At 42.3% G+C, this 20,515-nt stretch overlaps 1 protein-coding gene across 1 annotated transcript; it reads left to right on the forward strand.

Annotated features, from left to right (window-relative positions):
* Positions 1-5,245: 5,245 nt before the first annotated feature.
* Positions 5,246-20,143, forward strand: prkcg (protein kinase C, gamma). The gene is made up of 16 exons (XM_040117830.1): positions 5,246-5,487; positions 8,544-8,575; positions 8,688-8,770; positions 9,826-9,937; positions 10,751-10,879; positions 10,984-11,140; positions 11,516-11,727; positions 12,296-12,480; positions 14,993-15,166; positions 15,439-15,530; positions 15,993-16,055; positions 16,222-16,360; positions 18,042-18,122; positions 18,306-18,413; positions 18,905-19,045; positions 19,982-20,143. The coding sequence occupies exons 1-16, from the start codon at positions 5,246-5,248 to the stop codon at positions 20,141-20,143; spliced, it is 2,112 nt and encodes a 703-aa protein (XP_039973764.1).
* The last annotated feature ends 372 nt before the right edge of the window (positions 20,144-20,515 follow it).

The raw sequence follows: 20,515 nt of genomic DNA on the forward strand, positions 1-20,515 counted from the left end.
ATTAGATAACAGAAAGAATATTTCCATCAGGAATTAGTGGAAACCAAAACAAAGACAAAAAGGATATTGGACTTAAATCAGGTGGCCAGAAACATGGCTCCAAATGAATGCTAATGCTCCTCTGTTACTGTTGGATGTGTAAATAGGCAACTAATTGCTCAAACAAGTTCAAGTTCAAGACATCAAGGTAAAGGTGATAATATGTCAGTGTTATGTTTACAGCTCTTTTGCACTGCACAAAAGTGGCCAAAAAGTCAGTTATTGCAGGTTTACAGTTTCCCTCAAAAGAGACTAAAAACCTTTCTGAGTCATATCCTTTCACATAGTATGCCAGGTTGTACAAGCAAACATCAGACTTTACATTTTCTTCCACATACTGTACAGTATATGAATACATACAGTTTGAAACCATAATGATAGGTAAGCAGTATACCAGAGCAACACACCGGATGATAGTGGTTATAGAGAAAATGGAAAGTTTTGAAATACTTTGTTGTTTCATGTAGAATAAACATTATTCCTGACATTAAACTACTGTAATGTATAAAGACTTGCAAGGGCATTATAACCAGTGAAAGACGGTACAAAATAATTTAATATTAAATAGATTAAAATATGACACCTATTCTTCCTTTCTCAGGCCTAGGGCCCCCTCTCCCTTAGATGTTTGTGGTGTGAGCCATCCACAAACCAAAATCCATAACTTTATCCTATAGATTTAATTTAATTTATATGACTGTCTCTCATTTGTCAGCACGTCTTTCCCTCTTAGCGCTATTTGTTGTTGCAATGAGAGGCAGATTTGCTTCAGTACTGAGAGTTAGTAGGCCATGTTGACGGGCCCTAATCGCCTGCCAAAAGTCTCATCTGACTGGTGTGGAGGTTTGTTGCTCTCTTCCAAAAACACAGTGGACCGCTCTTCATTAAAAAAGCAAATAGAAGCACAGCCCAACAGAAAACCAATACAATACAAACACAGCCAATTGGTTCTGAAGAGACAAATTTAACAGGCAGATATGATTACCTCAGACACCACCTCTCCCCTGATTCCACAAACAATAGTTAGGCAAGTCAATGTACCTTAATTTCATTGGAGGAGAAAGCCAGCCAGCCGGCCAGCGAGTTTGAAGCCGGTGCTTGATGCGAGTGAGCGCTCGTTAGACGATAATGGATGCGTGTAATTGGTGAAGTGCTGATTGCTCCCCCAAAAAAGATTCCATCGGAGGAGAATTTTCTGTTTCATTAAGCCATGGTCAGAAATAATAAGATAGCCATCTGTAGAATGAGAGAGAGAGAGAAAGGGGGCTGGGGCATGGAAGGTGCTCATGATCAGAAAGGGTAGCAACAACTTCCAGTTATATTTTAATGATTATTAAAAAGATGGCAATAAGCAAGAGACAGGTTGTGGTTTTGGGGCTGTCTTCTTCACTCATCAATCCTCATTTTTCTCTTGTCAAATGTCATCTGTATAATTCTTTTTATCTTTACCTGTATTTTTGGTTTATGGCTTTTTCACTCTGTTCTTAATCATCCAAACCATATCTGTGTGTTTTTCCCACTGCTGTGTGTGTACGCCTTCTTAGTTTACAGCCTTTATGTATCACTGGCTGGCTACGCACCAGTTCGCTTTTATGGCCCCGGGATCAAATACTGTAAAGCATGCTCCGAAAGGCATGCAAACGCACACTGATACGGACGCTTTAGAGCCACAAGTGCTTACTCATCACACCGCATGGAGGGTAAGCATTGTGAGCCATCTATGTGCTTTGTTTTTCAATGCACTGATTACTGTGGAGTGCATGGTCTACCGCTCATATTTTTGTACTCCCCTCTCTCTCTGTTTCTCTCACTATGCAAGGACATCTTCATTTATTTGTGACAACAGAACAAGAGCATGACTCATCCAAGATAAGACAGATGAAGTCTTATGGGCCATAAAATTAAGACAGTAATAGCAGTTCTATAAAGAAAGGTCTAGTGGGGGTTTGTGTGAGGGAATGTCCCCTTTCATTTCCAATCAGCTGCTGGTTCTGCATGACTAATGCTGAAATGACATATATCATTGTCAGATTGGGCATGTTCACACGGCAGACACACACATAATGATGACGGCCTCAGTCAAACACACACACATACACACACACACATACACGCTTATGCACGGTAGCTCACTCTTATCTTGCAGGCTGACACCATTTTGCTCTCTAACAATCTTGCTAATTATAATTGTTAATTAATTCTCTGCCAGTGTCCTCATCAGGAGACTAATAACCTACATTTCCATTAATTAGACCTTCAACCCTTCGCTCCCTCTCTCAGTCTCTCCGTCCCACTCCAATCCACCCCTTCGTCCCCTGCCTGCCTGCATCTCTTTTCCTGCCTGATGCTCTCTTCTCCCAGGATTGTCCATACACGACATCCACACATGGAGTGTGATTAATTGTGTGCGTGTGTGTGCGTGTGTGTGTGTGTGTGTGTGTGAGAATACTTGTATTACTCACATTGCAGGGACAAACATTTGTTCATGAAGTCACTTTATAGGGATTCAGCTTCGATTTTGGGACAAAAAGCACGATCCACTGAGTTTCAGGATTAAAGGAATAGTTTGACATTTTTGGTAAAAACTAATTTGCTTTCCTACCAAACATTAGTTGAGAAGTTTGACACCACTCTCATATGTGCATACTAAATATGAAACTGGAGCCAGAAGCTGGTTAGCTTATCTTAGCTTATCTTAGCTTAGCGTTAAGACTAGAAATGGGGAAATAGGTAGCCTGGCTCTCCCTGAAGGTAAAAAAAAATCCACCTACCTCTAAAAGCTCACCAGCAGAGTAGCCCAAGCCTCTGCTGGTTGACTGGCAGCTGTTCCCGACCAACAAATAGTATGGCACACAACCCCCCGCCCCCCAGAAAACGGCGAATTATCATTTTTACACATCGGTTGTTGCACAGAGTAAACAAACAAGATATAATATGCTTAATCTATGAGGGTTAGGATTGCTGGTAGGTGGATTTTGTTACCTTTATGCATAGCCAGGATAGGGAAGTGTGTCTCCTAAAATGTTGAACTATTCCCTTAAGAATTGGTTTGTGATTAATGTGAATGAATGTAAGTCAATACAACATCCTCCCAAATGACCAAACAAGTGAACGCGCGTATGTGTATATGTGTGTGTGTCCTTGAGGGTATGTGGGCAATAGATGGACAAACAGCCCCCCTCTCTTTAAAATTACTCTTCCCATCAGACCTAGCTGACCTGGTTTCAGTGCACAGCGGAGCAGTTCATTTGCTCTGATCTCAGAACAAAGTTTAAAGGCAGTGAACATCCTGTAACTGCACTGTTTCAGAGTAGATTAATAGGGTTGTTTATTTCACAGGCCTGTTGATCTTTCAGTCGTCTGGATGTGCTGTAAACTCAATGACTTTTAACAGTTTATTTCCACTTTTAGCTTTGCTTAACTAGACATTTATTGTAGTCTCCGCCACTGAAGCTCTCTGCTCTTTTCTTCCAGACTGGATACCCTCTCTCTTCTCCCTTTCCTCTCTCCGTCTGGCACGAGAGGAAGTGAGAGAGAGTTGGCTCTTCTTTGCCTGTACTGTATTGTTGGTAGCAAAATGGCAGCTTCTGTCTCATCCGTCCTCCTTCCTCTATCTCCCTCACCCTCTCCTCTGAGAGAAGTAACCCAGATTTCAAAATGAATCGCCGCCTATTCCCCTCAATCTTTCTCCTCTCTCTCTCTCTCTCTCTCCATCGCTAGTCCTCTTCTTAGTAAAAACAGAATCAATCTTGGAAAGAGAATACCACCTCTCTATCTCGTCCTCCTCCTCACCCTGCCTCTGGGTTAACGGATATATACCACTTCACTCTTGTATCTTTGGTTCCTAGAAAGCTTGAGTCTTTGGAAACGCTTGTTGCTTTCTCTTTTTATTTTAATATATATTTATTTTAATTTTTTTAAATTCTGGCTGATTATACAGTTGCCACAGCACTGCTTCTCTTGGTTTTTCTGTCTTTTCTATCCGTTCTTCTCTTTTTTTGAGGTCACCAGCCACAGGTGTGACAACTTAGCCTTACCTTTGAAGTGAGCCAGACGAAGAGAAGAGTGGGGGAGAGGAAGAGAAGAAAGCTATCCTTCAGTTGAGGCTTTCCTCCAAAATCACCACAAATTCAGGTATTGTGTCTTTGCTATCTTTGCTGTATGGGTCTGTGTACATTTTTAGAACATATTTTTCTTTTTTGTTGTTATTTTACTCATTTCTAAGCACAGTGCTGTTTTTCCCACTATTCTACTCTTTCACCCTTTTAATTAATTTGCTCCCACTTCTTTGCTGAGACACCATCATTTCATCACATTTTTTTTCTGGCATGGGTTTTTGCTATGGGCTTATTTATTTATTCATTAAATATCTGTTGGTGTCTCATTTATCATTTAGTAGCGGGCAACTCATGCACCACAATCTCTCCAGCTAATACTTGACGTTCTGCACGTTTTCCAGCACATCGCATTCCCTATAGATGTATACATATTATCCTGGTCCAAACTTTTCTTCCGAAATGGGATTAATTGCTGATAAGGTCAGGCAGGAAGTTGAGAGCGGATAGAGGCTCTAATTTTGGAGCTGGTGGTGGTGGTGTTGTCGACATGGCATAAGGAGGTCCAGTTGACATGACGACCAGGGGCTGGGGAGATGGGGTAGGGGGGTAGTCATAGCTGCCAGGGAATGGAGATATAAGGGGTACAGAGGGATGGAGATGTAGGTAGAATGGACAGGCAGTATGTGGGACACCCAGTGAGTTGCACTAATCGTTTGGCGTCTCAGAGTCTCTTAGGAGAGTTTAGCCTCTGTATGGGAATTAACCTCCCTGTCTTCTTCATCGCATCTCTCTTTTCTCTTTCACTCTCATACCTGTCGCTTTCCTTGTGCTCTCTCCATCTTCTTCTGCCCTTCCGGTCCATTCATCCGTTCTCGATCTTTCTCTCCATCACGTCACTCCTTCACTGCTCCCTACCCTACATCCCATGTGCAATTAATACGACTCATGTCTCTACCATGACCCATTACACTTTCCATCCCTCCTCCCCCTGCTGCTCCTCCTTGTCCTTGCTTCCTCCCCTCATCCCTCTCCCATGTTCAAGGTCTTTCGCCTGTACAATTCTATACCCTCCTTACTGACACTCATCATTCCTTTCACTTCCTCCCTACCTCCTTCCTCTCCTCTTTCAACTGTACCCTCCAGCAATCATGTCTACCCCGGTCTCCCCTTCCCCCTCTCTCTCCCCATTGACACTGGCCTCCCCTACATCAGCAACCTCCCCGGGTGCCTCTCCTTTGCCCTCGCCCCTCTCCCCTCCACCCAGGGTGCCCGTGTTCCAGAGGAAGGGAGCGCTCAAACACAAGAGGATTGTTGAGGTGAAAGACCACCAGTTCACGGCCCGCTTCTTCAAACAGCCCACCTTCTGCAGCCACTGCACTGACTTCATCTGGTAACACACACATACACACACACACACACACACACACACAGCTGTACATTTACACGGAAACCACCTCGGCAGTTCATAAGTCACCCTCTCAAGCATCCCACTACTCCATCTGACTCTGACTTTCTCTGCACGTTTTTTCTCTCTTTCACTACATCCAGCTGCCTGCTGGAGAAACAGCCTACACTCTGTAGCCACCATACTGACCTGATCTGATCACATAACCTCACCTCCACACTGCAGCCCACACAATACGGGAATTCATTTTGGAACTTCATGTGCTCACACAAATGCAGTACACACACAAGCAAGAATTCAATTAGGAAATTCGTTTCATTCCAGAAGGAATGGTTGTGCGCACGTGCAAACACACACACACACACACACACACATACACACACACACACACACACACACACACACACACACACACGCACACGTACGTACACACACACACATACAGAGGCAGCCATGGTGAAGGAATTATTCAGAGCTTAAAGGGGACCTTCTCCAATTTAGTATGTCAGTTCCATAAATTTAGGGCCTCACAAGGGATAGATTAAACCAAGAATGGTCAAAATCATTGCAGCAAAGGCTGAGATATTCTGACTTTTAGTCTCTATTATTTCCTCCTTATAACCACTTCTTTCAAACCTCAAACACAAACCAAGATACTCGGTTACTTCATCGAGGTTATTTTGTCAGACTTTGGTAAGCTCCTCCAGCGTGACAAAATACATTATAACTGTTTTCACAGGTTGAGTAGTACTCCTCATAAGATGGAAACTGTAAGATTTTTAACGCGTTAACATGTAAGCAGTATTTTATGTCATGGTAGCTCCAGGTGGATCAAGATCTACAGTAACTATTTTATAAACTACTATTTTATAAGATACATATATCCTTTGAAAATCCATTGAACACATGCAGTGTCATAGAGCTGAAGATAGCGTTGTTTTACTTAGCTAATGAACCTTAGCTAAAACCAAAAAAATAAAAATGCTGTTGTCCAGTAAGGTACCAGTGTCTCAAAATTATACTGCAGTCCAGTACTTGAGTAATGTGTTGTCTTACTTCCTGCATCTGACATGCAGGCACATCAGTATAGACAGTGTCGTGTATACAGACAACCATGCACTTAGCTTGTTCTATCTATTGGAGCAAAGGCAGTGAGTGTTTCGTTGTGTGTGTGAATGGTTTTGTGTGTGTGTGTGTGTGTGTGTGTGTGTGTGTGTGTGTGTGTGTGTGTGTGTGTGTGTGTGTGTTTGGACATATGGTGGGGGTGTATGTCGGATGCAGGGCGGTGCATGTGCCAGCAGCCTCTGGGTAGCTTTCAGGACATTTCTCCAGCTGGCTGCTATCTTGGTCGCGGTTGAAGCCCTTAGTTCAGGATGAAAACTCGTTTCCTTCACCAAGGATGTCAGAGCAGGAGCTCTCAACCTAGGTGTCGAAGCCCCTGCATGGATTGGTAGTTTAATTAAAGACTATGAAAAGATTGTTCTAATTTTGAAAACTAAATATCCTGCTTATTAAGTTAGGCTCTAAAAGATAATGGGTTATACCTTGTATGGCTCCTTCAGGTATCAATTGATGAAATAGTTTGAAAAAGCGAAAAAAGTGCCATTGACTGGTGGGGCAGTTTGATTTTATGTGTGGTTGGATTCAATAACCTGCTGTGTTTTTATGGTTAATTAGTTAAAACACTGGTTCTAAAACTGAAAAACACTACATACAGTGATGTACTACAAAGAAATCTGAGGACAGATCAAACCGGCCTTTTTCACAGCAGACATTTTGACGTGTCCTATAAAAACAGGTGTTACTAATATCATTAATGATGGCTCCATTCTATTCAAGTGCCCAAATACGCTATGACAGTGTGACAGGGAGCTAGCTTGAGCAATACCAGGACCCTGAAACTGAAGGTGCTAAATGTAATTCAGTCATCACCAGTTTTATTATTTAAACCTATAGTGATCCTACTGTGACATGTCAAAACATCTTTGGTTAAAAAGGCCTATCATGCAGACAAGGTCCAGTTTTTTTTCTGGTTTTTATACATACACGTGTATTATTTAATTTGTATTAATATTTGTAATATGTAATTAATACTACATATGTGGGTATTGTGGTGATTTTTATAGCTGTGTTTTGATGGTTTTTTAATCGCAACCTTTTGTTTAATTACATGTGTCGGAGAGGTTTTTCAAAGCATCATTGAATTTAAAATGCACTCATCCACTTCACTGAATTCCCTTTGCTATTTGGCCGGCAAGCAACACTGGCAGTTCGCTCCAAATCCAGACCTGGTTCTCTAATGCTCTCTGCTGGTCAAAAAGCATAATTGGCTTCATACACTCAGTGCTGCAGACAAAGACTTCTGTTGAATGCTGATCAAGGATCAGATACCCTCGGCAACCCCATCTTTAATTATTACTTAGCCAGATGCTGAACGGATTGCAGATCAGTGATTATGGTCAGTTTCCTATGAACCCATGGGCCTCTCCAGTATGATTGTGAAGGAGCTCTCGGCAGTGTCTTGTTCGCCTGCCTTTCTAAACCTCCTAATCAAAACTTGATTCACAGCAGGCAAGCCGCTGAGTGGACTCTTTAGTTAATCAATGGCTTTAATTATTCAATTAAAGCTCTAAGGAGACACTGGAAACTAGCCAACACCGCAGTTCTAGACACAGGAGAATTTGTGTGTGTGTGTGTTTATATCTGTGACAATAATTGAAACTGCTGTACTTGACCTAGTCAGCAGTGTGGCTTAGAAAGGAAAGACACTCAAAGTTCATGCATAATGACTTTGTTTATCAAGTTGGTAGTCTCTAACACAGCTTGTTTGTGTTTTAATGAGACAGAATTTGTTCTCAACCTGTGCCTGCATATCTGTTGGTCTTAAACCAGCATGGAATAATGCAACAGCACTATCTCTGTCTTGGCAGCATTATCTACACTCTCCTGGCTGACAAACAGTCTCTGAAGCAAAATATTTCAACTAAAAGTGGAGTAGAGAAGATTGTTTTTGTATCTTAACACGTGCCTTTCTCACTCAGGGGCATCGGCAAACAGGGATTCCAATGTCAAGGTAGAGATAAACCTGGTGTTATTGTCTTTTTTCGCAGTATTTAATCTTCTCAGATGATTTTTTTCAGTGTGACAGATTCATTTTTGAGGATATTTTTCTCTGTTTTCTTTAGTATGCAGTTTTGTGGTCCACAAAAGATGTCACGAGTTCGTGACCTTCACTTGTCCTGGCTCTGTGACGGCACCCACACCAGATGTGAGCAGTTTTGTCCGCATATCCATCACAGCATTTTCACTTTTACTTTCTTGTTTTCCATTTTAGTCAAGATTTACCAGGCCATCATCGTATTTAGCCATCTGTTTGTTGCCAGTAACACGTGTGTGTGACTCATCTGTCAATCCATACATTCTTCACATCACGCAGCCTTGTCCCATCTGTGACGTCTGTACTCATGTCATGTCATGCTACAAGGCCTGCGGAGATGCAGTGAGTTGGAGATAGAGAGTGGGGGAGATACAGGTCGAGGGTGGAAGGGACTGATAAGAGGGAGAATTAGAGGGGGGAGAGAGCAGCAGACTGCTTAGTCTTCTTCTGTGTGGCATTTTGAGGATTTCAGGGAGATTTGTCTTTTTTTCACGTTTTTTTTTTTCAGCCAGCCAAATAAACTGCCACAGAAATGAGGTCAAGGGGAGTGTGTGTGTGTGTGTGTGTGTGTGTGTGTGTGTGTGTGTGTGTGTGTGTGTGTGTGTGTGTGTGTATGTGTGTGTGTGTGTGTGTGTGTGTGTGTGTGTGTGTGTTTGTGTGTGTGTGTGTGTGTAGGAGTGAAAAAGGATGAGAGAGTGAAAGGAACACGCAGAGGGAAAGAAGAGAAACAGGGTGACAGTGTTTTTAAATAGCGCCTCAGAGCGACAAGGGAAGGAAAACAGTTTGGGAGAGGATGGTGCATGGAGGGTGGTGGTGTGTGTGTGGGGCTGTGGGTGTGTGTGTGTGTTTGTGTGTGTGTCTGTGTGTGTGTGTGTATGCACGCGGGGGGCTGTTGAGCTGAGAAGGGATAAAAATTATTCATCCCCCTATGTACAGCATATACACACTCATACGCACACAGGAAGCCTTGCCTAGATGCACTCTCATTTATATGTGCTCTCCCAGTGGAGAAATCTAATTGGTTTGTCCATGAATACCCCACTCAACATCTCTCCACTAATCATACTCTGCATGTATGTGTGTAAATGTGTGTGTGTTCACAGTCTCTTCCATGGTCAGTGTGTGTGTGTGATTTCTCAGTGCAGATAGTTTCTGTTGTGTTTCAGGACCTGAAGAGTCGACACACATTTAAGATCCACACCTACTCCAGTCCGACCTTCTGCGACCACTGTGGCTCGCTGCTGTATGGCCTCATACACCAGGGCATGAAATGTGCCTGTGAGTTTCACCACATGTAAAAGTGCAATACATCTGCGTCTCTGTCCTTACGTGTATATTTATCATCTTATGGGGAAAGAAATCAGTTCAAACAGGCTCTTTTTTTGGAATTCACCTCCCATCTGGGGGATAAAAGCTTGTCCCCTCACAAAATTTGCCTCCAAAGTTTATAGTTGACTTGGTTATACTTTGCTTAATCACTTTCTTGCCAAGACTTAGATGAGGAGACTGGCAACCCGTTGAGACTCCAGGTAGTCAGGTCCATAACACCTTTAAAATCAGAGCTTGTTATTTTTACACTTATGTTTTTATATAGATTAAACGAACAAGATATAATGTGTAAATATATGTGCTTTAGAGTTGCTGGTAGGCAATTTTGTTTACCATCAGACAGAGCTAGGCTAATTGTTCCCCTTTATGTCTTTATGCTAAACCAAGCTACCCGGCTGCTGGCTGTAACTAATTACTGAAGAGACATCAATCTTCTTATCTTACTCTGGAAAAGAGAGCAAATAAGTGTATTTCCTGAAATGTTGAAGTGTTCTTTTAAGATTAGGATTAGGGTTGGGGTTAGGCTTGCAGTCGGTATGGTTAAGATTAGGGTAAGTAGCCTGAGAGTCAATGCCTTATCCTTGTATGTGACCAAAAAAAAGTGTGTGTGTGTGTGTGTGTGTATACAGTTTTTATATAAATTTTTTTTAATTTTGTGATTTTACTGTACATTTATGGTTTGTGTTCTGATTCACGTTTTTGTCACATGCTGTATGCATGTGTTTGTTCATACTTGTGTTTTGTGTATCTTCGTATGGTGAGGTTGTGACATGAATGTCCATCGACGGTGTGAGACCAGTGTTCCCAGTCTCTGTGGCCAGGATCATACAGAGAAGAGAGGAAGAATCCACCTGACTGTCAGAGGAGAGAAGGAGGACGTCTTTGTCACAGGTGGGAGCACCTGCTGGATTATAGGAAGTTTTAAACAAAAAGCAGGATTACACTTAGAGTGAAGGATTTCTTTGTCTATACTTCCTATTATTCTTTCTCTCCAGTGCGGGAGGCTCGCAACCTGATGCCCATGGATCCTAATGGCCTGTCGGACCCGTATGTTAAACTGAAATTGATCCCGGACCCTAAGAGCCACAGCAAACAGAAGACCAAGACCATCCGCTCCACGCTCAATCCCGTCTGGAATGAGAGTTTCACCTTGTGAGTCATCGTGAACTTGATCCAAGGTGGAAAATGTGCAAGGGTCTGGGACAAAATGTCCTTTAGCAAAATGAATCATCTCAGAAACTGAGATTGCTGGCTCCAAAATGACCCTGAAAGAAAAAAACAGAGGATGGAATGTAAGAACAGAGATCAGATTATAAGGATGAGGGCCCCTGGATTTATGAAGCTTTTTGCACATCAGCTGTTTTCTCCTTTACTGCCTTTATGTTCACATTTTTATGATATTCAGTGATATTAAGATATTTTTAAAAAACCTTATAAATGTGAAAAAAAGCCATAAAAGTGTTGTGTTGGCTCCATACTGCGCAAACCCTCCCTAGTTATTTTTAGTTTTTATCTTTGTCTCTCTAGCTCAGTGCGTGGTCACCAGTGGGACAGACGTCTGTCTGTGGAGGTATGGGACTGGGACCGCACGTCTAGGAATGATTTCATGGGAGCGCTGTCATTCGGAGTGAGTGAGATCTTCAGGCGTCCTATCAGTGGCTGGTTCAAACTGCTGGCCCAGGATGAGGGAGAGTACTACAACATCCCCGTGCCAGATCCAGACCTGCAGGTAGGAAGCAGTATACTCTCAGACAATAAAGCCATTAGTTGATCCTCATGGTGAACAAAGAGCAACAGTGGGGATATTTATACCTGTATTCACCAGAGCGTGGAGCAGCCTTTATTTTTTCCATGCTAATGACCATTTATCCTAACACAGGCCTTGGCATTGCCTTTATCTAATAAACAACAGTTGCCACTGCCCACACTGGGTCAAGATCTTGAACCGTCCGTCTGCTCACAATTCTATCTGAGAAAAAAAAACATGGAAAATTTATGGCTGCTGTTGTAGCTAAATAATTAGATAATAAATTATATCGAGTTCCCTCCTCTTCCTGTTACACTGTGTCTCCACCAGGGTGCAGGATTGTTCTGCCTGACTTTAATCCAAACCTAGGGGTTGGCAGGGGTTGGGTTTGTCTGGTGTTCATGTTTTGTGTGTGTGTTTGTGTGTGTGTGTGTGTGTGTGTGTGTGTGTGTGTGTGTGTGTGTGTGTGTGTGTGTGTGTGTGTGTGTTTATGTGCTGGATGGCACCCAATCATTCATTTCTCATCCCTTCCACTATGATTCTCTAGGAGCCTCAGCCAGACGCTACAACACCCTCTCTGCCCCAAGCAATACCGGCCCCAATGTCTGAACCGTTCCCTGCGGCCCTGCCCCCGACCCCTGTCCTGTCCTGTCCACCTGTCCACACCCCAGGCCCCAGCAAAGTCAAAGTGGGCGTCCATGACTTCAACTTCCTCATGGTGCTGGGCAAAGGCAGCTTTGGCAAGGTAAGCAGGCGCTGGGACAAAATGTCATCTTTTCTACACACAATCAGCACCTCTGATCCAACAGCTGTAAGTGATATCAAAGAGGCCATTCATGCTGAAAAACAACAAAGATTATGCCTGACTTTGAATAATTCCTTCTATCGATGGACTTGACCTTAAAGTGGCATTTCATATAGCAGCTCCTGGGCACATCAGAGCAGAATCTCTTTGAAAAAAAATCTCCTCTCTTACTAACATACTCATTGTCACTCCTTCTACTGCCAAATGATAAATTTAACCCTTAGCTTCTTTTGTGCTGTCAGCAGTTGTGAGCTTAGGCTGGCTGTCTTCCTACATGCCACACAAGCAGACAGTCCTCCTGGAGATGTTCATTTCAAGGGAGCCTCTGCTCTCCATTTTCTCTTTAATTCCCCAGTAGATGAGCCATAATGAAGAGAGTGGAGTTTTGAGTCCTTCTTCCTCCTCTGAAATCCCCCTGTGCTGTTTCATAACTGTCAGAGGAGAGTCTACAGAGGACAGGAGAAATAGACTCGGCTTACGTAAGATGTGAGAAAAAAGCGACCCAAGAAAGGAGAGACAGACCCTGGGGCTGCTGAGCGAGGGAAAGTGAGAAAGAGAGATAGAGAGAAGCTTTACTGTGGCGCAGAAAGTAACAAAATGACCAAAAAGAAATGGGATATCAAGAGGGGAAGAGACAAAACATACACTACACCCCTATTTTTCCAGCTTTTATAGAAATTTAAGCAGTTCAGGTCCAGTGAACTGGACCTTAAATGGTATAAAGGTAAGTGGTAAACTTCCCAAGGTAAAAGAAAAAACGTTTAGGTCACCAAAAACTGAAAAATCATGTAAATTTCACAGAAAACAGGCCTCTTTCAGGGATTAAGAAACTGTTAACTTACAGCTTTCCTGCAATGGAGGTAAATGAAGCCTTGAAAGTTAATGCAAACAGCCCCTACAGATGCCCCAAATTTTGATACTTACAAGCCTTCTGTCTGTACAAAGTCAGTACTGGAACAAACTGTGTCACTACATTCTCTGATGCCTTATTCGGACAATACTATACTGCAAGAAGTAAGTACTGTCTAGTGCTATCAGAATGCTGAGAAAAAGGCAAGTAACAAAGGAAGACAGACCGGTTGGTCGGGGGTTCATCCTACAGCAAGATAATGACCCAAAACATTAGAAGAACAGAACCAGACGGTGGCTTCACAAGACTGAAAACCATCAGTCTTCAGACTTAAGCCACATGGAGCTGGTTTGGGATGAACTGGACACAAGGTGAAAGCAAAGCAACCTGCAAGTGCAACTTGTATGTGAACCGTGTAATTTTCTGTACCACTCACCACTGTTTGAAAGTAAAATTAGATCTTTTCTCCCCACCAGCAAGTGACCGTTACAGCACAGAGCTGCGGGTTGGCCAGACAACTTTAAACGGTATTGTTGTCAGCACGCTCCAGTGCTCTTGACCATATCTTTCCCACTAAAACCCTGGTCACATGGATCCCATTGTGGAAATTATAGCATCATTAGCTCTCAGAGCAATCCCGCTAGCAGCCAATTTCACAGGAGTATGAAAATAGCCACTGAATGTGTTTTTAATGTCTGATAAAAAAATATGAGAGCTCCTTTGCTTTTTCACTTGTGATTAACGTGTCGAAATCTTCAGGCATAGAGCAGATTTAATTAAACATTACATTCACTTATTTCACCATGTCGGGGTAAATGTGCACAGTGCTGAACTTGCTTAAGCATCTGTCAATTTTAATGTGATAACTTTTTTTTCCTCTCTTGCACTGTTTTAGTTGGTTAGTTAGGAACCTCACTGTCTACTTTGTGGAAAATTGTCTTTGGATTCACCACATAGCATTAAAAACAATACAGGACCATGACGGGAAAAAATGTCTGGGACATAGTATCAACCAACACAATAAAATATGAAGTGAAATGAAATAAAATGATTTTACACATTCAAGCATTTAACGAAACTGGTCACTTGATCCAAGTCCTAGCTTAGCATAAAACTTAATTCCATGCACAAAATAGCCAAAATATGTCAAGTGTGCAAAGCACCTTCGCAATGTTTTATTAAAACAGCAGAACTAGTTTTCTCCCAACAAGTGGACCATGTAACTCATAACACAGTGACCTAAAAAAACACTCAGAACTGGCAGCATTACAGTGCAGTACATGTATAATCTTACCCAGGGTGAGCAATGATGCTTTGAATAAGACATGTATTCAAGAATTTTGAAAGCAATGAAAAAAAAAAAACAACTAGCTCTGGTTTGATGCAGACTGTGTGAGGAGTTTTGAAAAGTGAATTTTGTTTTTTAGCAATTGGATTCATCATTATCTTCTTTTCATCATGCCAGACGGTGCGGTGTCTATCAATAAAAATTTTGTTTATTTGTGGATCACAGCAGTATAAAGACATACAATAGCTCCTTTAATATTCTTATGATTCTCTTTTGTTACAGTAACCTTCTCTCTTCTCTCTGTTTCTGCCCAGGTGCTGCTGGCAGAGGAGCGAGGCAGCGAGCGTCTGTTTGCCGTAAAAGTGTTGAAGAAAGACGTTCTCTTCCAGGACGAAGACACGGAGAGCGCCCTGGTGGAGAGGAGGGTCCTGGCGCTCTCCTCTCGCCCTCACTTCCTCACATCGCTCTACTGCGCCTTCCAGACTGAGGTGTGTGTACACTGTGTGTGTAGAGGGTATGGGTTGGTCTCAAATGAACCACATAACTTTTATTAAATTGTCCATAAACTTGCCTGACATTTTGTCTGCATAGTCCTCCCAGGAGTTGTTTCGGTCCAGGTTGGCTGAGAATTTTGTCAAGTACATGAAATAATTAAACAGGCTCTTTGGTCCTGGAGGAGGGGTTTTAACAGATTGCCTTTTAATTTGGACAAAAGGTCATTATGTTTGGAGAGTTTGCATATGGGCATGTGTTTCTGCAGGAACGTCTGTATTATGTGATGGAATACGTCAACGGAGGAGACCTGATGTTTCACATTCAGATGGTTGGCAAGTTCAAAGAGCCTCATGCAGCGTATGTAGTTAAAAATCTCCTCTCTTTTTCCTTTAATCACGGTCCCCATCTACAGCGTCACATTTCCTGTCTTTTTTCATTCTCTTTTCTTTTATATACACACTCATCTCTTAGCTTTGTTCATTATACCTGACTCATAAAAAGTCATCAACTCAACTACGAGCCTTATTCTCTCCCCCCGACTTTCTCCTCCCACTAATCTCATTTTTTCATCTACATTTTCCCTCCCTCTGGCTGTTCATCTAATCAATAATCTTTGATCAATCATCTAAAACTAATTCTTACCCTGTTGCTCATTTCCAGCTCTCTTACTTCATCTTTCTGCCTTTCATCAATTTGGTTACTCTCCCTTTCATCACCCTCTCGAGCTCCATTCCCGCTCTCCTCTGGACTTGTCATCATCCTCTTTTGAATTATTTGAAAACCTAAAACAACCCCCCCTCAACCGTTCTCTCCCTCCAGGTTTTATGCAGCAGAGATAGCGATCGGCCTCTTCTTCCTCCACAGCAAAGGCATCATCTACAGGTAAAGAAGTGGGCTGCTCATCTAACATGGCCTGGTTTGGCGATGTCACTGTCATTCACACAGACATGGCACAGATTTATCATTTCTTTTGCAGCTAATGGCTGTTATAAAGATGTTATCTATCAAAATGATTCATACCTGTGTGATCTATCTACTTCCTTCTCAGGGATCTAAAGCTGGATAATGTGCTGCTTGACAGCGAGGGCCACATAAAGATCGCGGACTTCGGGATGTGCAGGGAGGGCATGTTCGAGGGCGACACCACTCGCACCTTCTGCGGCACCCCTGACTACATCGCCCCTGAGGTACACTGACCCCTGCCCTCAGTCCACGGTCCACGATAACCCCTGAAACTATCCTCATTTGTTCCGTAGAGCCTTCATTTCCTCTTGTTTCACCCCTCTTTATTTGCTTGACCTGTTTTTGCAGCGCTGTGATACAGCAAGTTGCTGCGCTGCAGCTCCTCTCATCTCCTCCGTCCTCTCTGACCTTGTCAGCATTTTTGAATAATTAACTTCACATGATTCAATTAGCAGTGGTGTGTGCTTGTGACATGAGAACTTTGCACAGAAGTCACGGTTGCCCTTCAGAGACCTTGTATTACTAGTTTTGCCTTTCTCTTACTGCAACTGACAAATGTAACTTAACACATTTTTTTTCAAGTCTGTGTTCAAACAAATTTCAGGTTCCCTTATGTACACTGCAGTAACCATTCCTCCATTCCTGTTCATACAAGCCATTAAGAGATCCTTTTCTATGTATAGGGAACATGACGGAGGACGAAATCCACAATCCTTGTTCATGTAAAAACACATTCCATAGATTATTCGACACTAATATGAGGCTTCAGCAGTCTCAGTTTGTCAAGTGGGTATCATTCAAAGTTCAGGCCTTTTACTACAAAATTCCCCATTGTGTTTCCCTGACATTGTGCCTGTGCTGAGCTGCATAGGAGAGATAGTAAGAAAAAGAGGGATTAACAAATCCACCTGATCTGTCTAGCTCAGACCCCTGAAGCCTCCAACTGACTTTGGCGAAAGTTTGCATTGTATTTTTATAGAGAAAGAGGACTGTGTATTATGTCCCCTGTCACATACATTGGAAGCATGTTAGGAAAATATCTCTTAATGGCCAGTATGCTATGTTTTGTAGCAATCAAAACCTGTTTCAGTTTCATAAGGACACTTGACTATTGATTTATGACAGACTTGAAAACCTGAATCGACCCATTAATGTTTATATACTCCTCTGTGAGTGAGACAAAAACCACTGAAAACTAACTTACATATCTCAGAATCGATGTCAGTGCAAATATCAACAGTTCTGAAATGCTAAAAACAGCAGAGGTGGTTTTGCTTGACACCCTTTTGATATGTAAAATATCTGTATGCTGTATGATGTTAACCTTACAAATTTTCTGAAATATGTGTGTGCATGTTTCTGTTTGAAGTGATCATAAACAAGGAGAGATCCAGCTTGTATGGTTTGTGGAACTGTAGTAGACAGATACAGAAAGGGGGAGAAAGAGAGAATGCGACTCTTGTGCACGTCTTTGATATTGTAAACCTTGCTATGGAACCCCTGGGTATTGACTCTCTTATGTAAACACCCATTGATTATCCTGAATCTGCCATTTTGGAAGAGATACAATATATTTCCCCAGGGGCTGGAGATTGTAACCCCCCCCCACAAAAATGTACATGTGCACTTAGACACAGACTCACACACGCAAGCAGGCTAACATAAACACACAAAACCAAAGTCATGTGTTGATTATTTCTGAGCTCATTCATACATTTACCCTCCCTAATGCCATACTTTCTCTCTTCCCCTCACTCTGCTTTTCACTCCGGCTGTATATCATCCAAGAAGCCGACTGCTACAACTCTGTTTTCTCTCACTCTCCATTTCGTCTTCTTTCTTCCTTATCTCTGCACTGCCATTCTTCTCCTTTATGTCCTCTCCTTTTCTTGCCATCCTTTTCAGATTGTGGCATATCAGCCCTATAATAAAGCAGTGGACTGGTGGTCTTACGGAGTTCTGCTGTATGAAATGCTGGCAGGACAGGTAACACTCAGCTTAATCCTAACAATAGACCTGTGCGCGCAGATACTTAAGCCCCCAGTACTTGTCCTTTGTAATCACTTCAAAAGCCTTTGAAAGAACTTTAATTTCAACATATCTGCTTTCAGATTGGCCACAGATCCCAATGGCTACACTTTAACTTCTCTCTCTGTGTCTTCCTTCTAGCCACCATTTGATGGTATTGATGAGGAGGAGCTGTTTCAGTCCATCATGGAGCAGAGCGTTTCATACCCGAAAAGTCTCTCTCGTGAAGCTGTCGCTATCTGCAAGGGAGTGAGTCACTTTTCATTTTCTCCTTACTCATATAACTTTTAGCACACAGACAATTAAGATAAATGTATATGTAAATCAGACAAAATGAAGTGAAATTACATCATATTATATTTATGAAATACAGTAAAATAATATTCAAACCTACAGAAAAACATCAGTTCAACATTTTAGGAAATTCTTTGCTTTCTTGTCCAGAGATATATGATACCTGAGACTGATAGCATTCTCATATCTGTCTTTTGAATATGATGCTAGATCCAGCAGCCATTCTCTTAACCTAACATTAACTCTGCCTATATTCCTTTAGAGTGCACACACAATCAAGATACATGCATATTTAAATAAGAAAAAATTTAATGTTACATGATATTACATTTAAAACACATTTGTTTCATAGAAAAAAATACAGCCGTACGCCGTATCCCCTGATTACGGTCACATTATTTTTGTCTCTTTCCCCTTTTTCCCTCCTTTTCTTCACTCTAATCCAGCTCCTCACGAAGCACCCGGCCAAGCGTCTGGGTGGGGGAGAGGAAACAGAGAGAGAGATCAGGGAGCATCCGTTCTTCCGCTGGATTGACTGGGACCGTCTGGAGAGACTGGAGATCCAGCCGCCCTTCAAACCCAGAACTGTCAGTTGAACAGATGGTCTACAGACTCTACAGATTCTTTTTCTCTCATTCTTTCATTCTTTCTTTCTTTCTTTCTTTCTTTCTTCTGTCGTGTCACTCTCATCTCTTCTCCTCCTCTCTTTATCTCTCTGTCTCTGTCTCTCCAAGGACACTTTTAGGGAATTGAAGCTGTCACTTCCTTCCATCTGTGTACTCTCTCTCTGACTCCAACACTTTCCCTCATTTGCCTGTGTGTCTTTGTGCTCGCCATTTCATCCCCTGTTCTCCTAGCTGTTCTAGCAGCCCTGTTCCTCCCTCTGTCTCCCTCTTACCCTTCTCATTTCTCTCTTTTATCACCTCTGCTGTTTCCTAGAGATAGGCTCTGAGCGCTCAGCAACAGACAGTCCAGTCATAACAGAAAGGACCCTCTGACCTTGGGGTCCTGCCTTCTCCTCCCATATGCAAATGTGTGTCATCATTAGCCTGCCACACACCAGTTTGTGGCCCCACTGGCCAATGGTGAGGTGTGCCTTGAGTGAGCCGAGTATGCTCAGGGGTTAGAGGCCAGGCCCATTAGCTAAATGAGATTCAAATCATCCAGTAGAACTGCTGTCACATGCTGTTAAGAGGTAGGGAAAAAGACATGAGCAGCTTTTCCTCCTATAGTAGGTATGGTAGAGAACTCCTTAGAGAGAAAATGAAGGTGTGGGTGAGAAATGGAAATATGGAGGTGGATTCCTTTTATAATTATCTTATTTTGTGTCTTTTTTCAGTAGGAAGAAAGCTAACATGGATACAGTCAGTGTTAATCACGCATGTGTGCATATGCATCCTTATCTTAATCCTGTGTGTATATACCTTCTTCTTCTTCTTCTTCTACTTCTACTTCTATTTCTTCTTCTATTTCTTCTATTACTTCTTCTTCTTCTTCTTCTTCTTCTTCTTCTTCTTCTTCAGGGTGGAAGAAAAGGTGAAAACTTCGACAAGTTCTTCACAGGGGCTCCGTCAGCACTCACTCCCTCCGACCCAGATGTACTAGCAGCTATCAACCAGGAAGACTTCCAGGGCTTCTCCTTCCTCAACCCAGACTTTGCCCCCTCGCCTCTCACCGCTGTTTGAAAATAGTTCCCACACCTCCTCCCGCAGCCCCTCTAAGTGCACCCAAATTGCCCTGTTATCCCCTTAATGGTAGTTTTATAACAGAGAATTTGAACATCTGACACCTCTCATAACCAAATTCTGACGTTTACATGAAAATGCAAAGACACCTTTATATCCATGCAGTCTCTTTAATGTATGTATTTCATCTTCGTAGTCACAAAATATGTTGCAACAATGCAGACAATGCCAACATTATAGCTAGATCTTAGAATTTTTTTTTAAGACATCCCTTAACTTGATATATGAGTACTGTAGTATGATTGTAGTATGATTACATACTTCATCTGTATGCATGCAATGTATTTAGAATGAAACACTAGTTTTCTATGG

The sequence above is a fragment of the Xiphias gladius genome, chromosome 22, assembly GCF_016859285.1.
Source record: "Xiphias gladius isolate SHS-SW01 ecotype Sanya breed wild chromosome 22, ASM1685928v1, whole genome shotgun sequence".
Taxonomy (NCBI): domain Eukaryota; kingdom Metazoa; phylum Chordata; class Actinopteri; order Istiophoriformes; family Xiphiidae; genus Xiphias; species Xiphias gladius.

Excerpts from the sequence above, each read along its gene's own strand:
- prkcg (XM_040117830.1), top strand. The coding sequence starts at position 5,246 with ATGTCTACCCCGGTCTCCCCTTCCCCCTCTCTCTCCCCATTGACACTG. Across the intron at positions 8,771-9,825 it reads TGACGGCACCCACACCAGAT|GACCTGAAGAGTCGACACAC; the intron begins GTGAGCAGTTTT and ends GTTGTGTTTCAG. Across the intron at positions 12,481-14,992 it reads GCAAAGGCAGCTTTGGCAAG|GTGCTGCTGGCAGAGGAGCG; the intron begins GTAAGCAGGCGC and ends GTTTCTGCCCAG.